The sequence below is a fragment of the Berghia stephanieae genome, chromosome 1 (assembly GCF_034508935.2).
Source record: "Berghia stephanieae isolate SIO BIC M18660-M18661 chromosome 1, UCSD_Bste_1.3, whole genome shotgun sequence".
In the NCBI taxonomy this organism is placed as follows: domain Eukaryota; kingdom Metazoa; phylum Mollusca; class Gastropoda; order Nudibranchia; family Aeolidiidae; genus Berghia; species Berghia stephanieae.
The window spans coordinates 13,632,111-13,637,110 of NC_088360.1; the positions used below are offsets into that span (position 1 = coordinate 13,632,111).

The 5,000-nt window shown below is 34.9% G+C and overlaps 2 protein-coding genes across 2 annotated transcripts in view; one reads left to right on the plus strand and one right to left on the minus strand.

Annotated features, from left to right (window-relative positions):
- The window catches only part of LOC144968549 (putative small nuclear ribonucleoprotein Sm D2), a 399,977-nt gene that overhangs the window by 38,251 nt on the left and 356,726 nt on the right, over nt 1–5,000 (minus strand). The gene's annotated exons all lie outside the window — the stretch shown is intronic.
- Nucleotides 1–5,000, plus strand: part of LOC144968378 (uncharacterized) — a 37,402-nt gene that overhangs the window by 15,756 nt on the left and 16,646 nt on the right. Inside the window, exons 4-6 of the mRNA XM_078906667.1 lie at nt 95–202; nt 1,908–2,001; nt 4,851–4,900. Coding sequence (XP_078762793.1) covers nt 95–202; nt 1,908–2,001; nt 4,851–4,900 — 252 coding nt within the window. The remainder of the gene's footprint in view (nt 1–94; nt 203–1,907; nt 2,002–4,850; nt 4,901–5,000) is intronic.

Consider the following 5,000-nt stretch of genomic DNA (forward strand, 5'->3'; position numbering starts at 1 on the left):
GGAGGAGAAGGAGGAGGAGGAGGAGGAGAAGGAGGTGGAGGAAGATGGGGAGGCATTGCAAATTAATACGCCAGTCGTCCTTGTATTTTCCTAGACAAATACAACGATCGAAACCATTGACCTGGAAGGCAACTGGATCATGTCTGAAGGAACATTCTTATTGTGTAAAGTGCTGAGGGAAAATGTCTTCGTGACTCATCTGGTAAGAATCATAAAGAAGACATTTATACAATGCCACCAAATGGTGTTTTGATTGTAAAAGGTTTGTACAACTAGAATGGAAAACCATGCGATTTGACTTTTAAAAAATAAATTATCATTTTTGGCGCCATTTATTTGGACTACGGACCTGGAATTTATGCAATGTAGCATCTTAAAAAATTGTTTGATAGTCCTTAACTCGTGTATTATGGTGGTGTAGCAATGCGGTCTCGGAATCACAACTCGACCTGGATTAGGTTCAAGGGTTCAGGACACAAAGAATGAGACACTCGACGGCATTCCTACAGGAAAAGCATTTCGCAGACATGTTCCTATGCCTATGCGGGCAGTTAGGGCTGTTAGGTCTGAGGGAAAGTATCATCGCAATAATCTTATATCCAACGAAAAGGGTGGCAAGTTTAACGCTACAGAAACCGGGATAACCTCTGGCTCAGCGGGTATAGACTATAGACTCTGAAGGACTACTTTTTCTTTGACCCTGACTATGGTTAGGTAATATCCACCAGATTAAGAGTTTATGCATCTGTCGGGTTGGATAAGGAGGGTTGAGGTGATGGATGATGGGTTGGATCAAATCATGATGCAGTGCAGGCTAAAAGCTCCGCCAGTGCCATTAGTGCCATTCCAACAACAAAGTATAGTAAGTAGTCCAGCACAGCCATGGAGCCTGTGTTTATCCCGTTTTCTATAGCCGGATGTAGCTAGCTCTGAAAACCTTAAACAGTTCAGAGACAGAATCGCTTCTGTGCCACTCTAAACACCAACATAGACACCAGAGTCTGCGACAATACACCCCAAGAGGTTTGCAAATATGCAGGCGGAAGAAGAAGAAGAAGAAGAAGAAGAAGAAGAAGAAGAAGAAGAAGAAGAAGAAGAAGAAGAAGAAGAAGAAGAAGAAGAAGAAGAAGAAGAAAAGAAGAAGAAACGGAAAATAGCAATTGCTAACTACCCTCTGGATAAGACTCTAGTTTATCGCAAAGTATTTTCCGCCAGATCAAACAGACCTAGCCACCCAATCAGTGCTGGGTGGACAGGGGGGTCTGAAAAAAATCTTGACTTCACCCGGGATCGATCTTGGTCCTTTTGCAAGTGAAGCAAGTGCTCCACCAACTGAGCTATCGTGACCCCCAGCAACGAAGTAAATATAGACTAAAATGAAATAGTTGGAATTTGCCTTTTATTAAGAATTGATGGATATAGTGAAAACTCCTGATTTTTCTGATAATTTGAAAACTCAAGAAGAGAGGAATTTGTATAAATTAAAGAAAACTACTCACACTCCAGGCTGTTTCTGAGATCAGGGGTGCTGTTTCAAGAAAAATGAAGCTAATAATAATAATAATGATATATAATAATATAATAATAATAATAATAATAATAATAATAATAATAATAATAATAATAAATAATAATAATAATAATAATAATAATAATAATAATAATAATAATAATAATAATAATGATGATGATGATGATGATGATGATGATGATGATGATTATGATAATGATAATAATCATTACAACAACAAAAAAACACCATTTTTATCACAATTATCGTCATCATATTTATTACAATTAATATTATTATCATCATCAACATCATCATAAGCATCATCATACCGTCTTTACGATCACCAACACCATCTCGCAGCCATTACTTGGACTGAACCATTATTAAATTTCAGAACCTGGCAGAAAATAAGATAGACAGCGAAGGGGTTAAACCCGTGTGTGCTCTTTTGATGGATAACAGGAGCATTGAATATCTCAATTTATCAGGTAATCAATCAATGATCAAGCAATCTAACCATATTGATTAACAACATTTCTGTTTCAATATCTATAACCCGTGGAACTATTTCATTTTTACATTTATTTCCACCGCCACCACCATCACATCATCATCATCATCATCATCATCATCATCATCATCATCATCATCATCATCATCATCATCATCGTAATTATCATCATCATCATCATCATCATCATTATCATCATCATCGTCGTCGTCGTCTTCATCATCATCATCATCATCATCATCATCATCATCATCATCACCACCACCACCATCATCATCATCATCATCATTATTCTCATCCAGCTGCCCCTTACCCTCATCATGACTGAAAAGGTACACAGTAGTATCTTAATAATAAAAATATATCTTAATAAAAACAATGAATGATAATGAACCAAATACCGATCCTTGATGTATTCAGAATGTTACCTTGATGGCTCTCTATCATTTACTTTTGCTTCCAAACCTATAGGAAACGTTCAAGCCATTTGACGTTTTCATGAATATCACTTTGAACTTGCAGATGACTTTTTCTTGTGGCATTAAATTGAATGCCTTTTGAATGTCCATTTTATAGCTGAATATAGGAATTCCAACATTATTACTTCGGAACAGAATGTTGGAAATCATGTTTCCAGTTAGATGAACTCTCCCAAATTTTTACATAGATTTGCAAATAAAAGTCGTCAGAAATAATGTCTGTATTTTTCGGGTTTTTTTCTTCTCGTGCTTATTTGTGTTTTGTTTTTTTCTTCTTGTCTGTTTTTGGGGGTTTTTTCTTTAAGACACGGCTTTGAATTTTCCATCCTTCCATTTACTTTCTTACTTCCACTGACTGTTTTGAATACCATTGCCAGAAGTTTTGCAAATTAAAATTACAATAAACAATCATATCTTTTCTTTGTACCTTTATAATTATTGCAATATTTTTTTTGAATCAGAATCATTATACCAACGGTATTCATTAAAACAAGGCATTCGTGTAACCATCATGGTCGATATCTTGGTCTAATTGAAGAATATGTCTTTATTCAGCTTTTCATAGAGTATAAACACACTAACCTAATTATAATAACGGTCTGTGAGGCGTATCGAAAATAATAGACTTCAATCACAATACAGCCCATTGTTCGTCCTTTGTAACTGCCAATTTTAATGACCGGGTTGATTCCTATAACGTTGGCTTTCTTTGCAAGACGTCGATTCTTGGATAATTGAATCTATCATTGTATATGTGTTATTTTTATGTTTAACTTTTTAAAACTTTTGGTGTCAAAATTGCTTGCTTACTCTATTATCATCAATTATTAATCAATTCATAAACATTTGAATAGAAAGGAGCCGGAATGTATCCGGGTAACAAATTTAACGTTATTTATTTTTAACCTGGTGCAATTGTTAAAGTCTTTTGTTTTACATCTTAATCGGGTGTTTTTATAGGGGTTTTTTCCTGGTTCCTTTGTTGTTTTTTAATGGGGGGTGGGGTGTTCCAATTAAATCATAATTAAGACATTTTTTGAGGGACTGAAGTTATATGTGACCCATCGACTCAAAACAGTATTATGCCGTGGATAATATCCTTTAAAATGAATGTAAATTTTTTAAAAATATATATGGAACATGAACTTTGAGAGGGGGGGGGGTGCAATGTAAGAAATTGTATTATTTTACCACCATAACGAATATAATTTTAACTAAGTTTTGTAATACGCTTCAACATTCAAGACGTCACTTCCCTCGCATGGTAACTTAGTATCTGGCTCTAAACTATCGGAACAATGGCGGACGCCCTTATGAAATATTTCTCCGACGAGCATAAAAGTGTATCCAGAGGAGAAAAATATTATAAATATGATCATGTTTTGACTTTTATACATTCTGATCACATGACATATGAAAAGTTCTAGCAAGCATGAAGAATAAAAAGTACCCATTTTCTTTATTTAGAACCAGGCTGCTCGCCGTTTCTGGGCGACGTGACACCAGACTAGTGAATCCAATTAATTGTGGCTATAATTTCAATTTGCAGGACCTAGCTCATCCCGACATAATACCGCCTTGAGAAGTTGGAGCACATATTCGCATTTTTACTTTTCATGAAGTAGTCAAATTTTTATGAGGGTTCAAAATCCACATATCCCCAAAAACAAAAGCCAAATGCAATATTTATTACTTCCTATGGCGTTCGAATGTGTATTAATTCTAACGGTGTAATTTAAAACATTTAAAGAAAAAGACAGAAAGAAAGAGGAGAAGAAAGGGAGAGAAATAACAACAAAAGCAGAGACACACATAGATCAATTCATGGATTAGACATAGAGAGTTTCATATAACATGCTACGAATATTAAAGTGTCAAAGTTTACACTGAACAAAAGTGCAAGTTTAAAACTTGAAAAAAAAAACTTGTTTAACGAAGCAGCATTATCAAATCTTTGGAACCGATAGGATAGTGTTTATTTAAGATTGTTGACACGACAATTTCATTCATTCTACCCGACGTAAACATATTTGCAGGTATGATAACGGAACGCAATAATGGGCTAGTTCAAACCTTGTTGTAATAGAAAATATTTTGGCCTGAGAGTATTTCCATTACAACGACGAGATCATAAGAATTTTGGTTATCAGACCGGCAACTTAATACACGTCGATACCACCCAATTAGACAATAAACCCTCAATGTCAATATATGTTCTGTACGCAAGGGTTAAATACACTTAAGACATTTGAACTTTATTGTACATGGTTACCTCACAGTGTTGAATTGTAAATATCTTATTAATATTCCCTCTTTAACACTATTTCTAATTTTGCCTTTATTTCAGGAAATGACATTGGTGATCATGCAGCCGAAAGCTTTTTTGAGTTACTCACGGTATGTTTCATAATAGTACACATTACTCTATCTACTTAGTAGATAGGTTGCGTTTAGGCGAGTATAATAGAAAAATAAATAAACAAATACATAAAAGGTA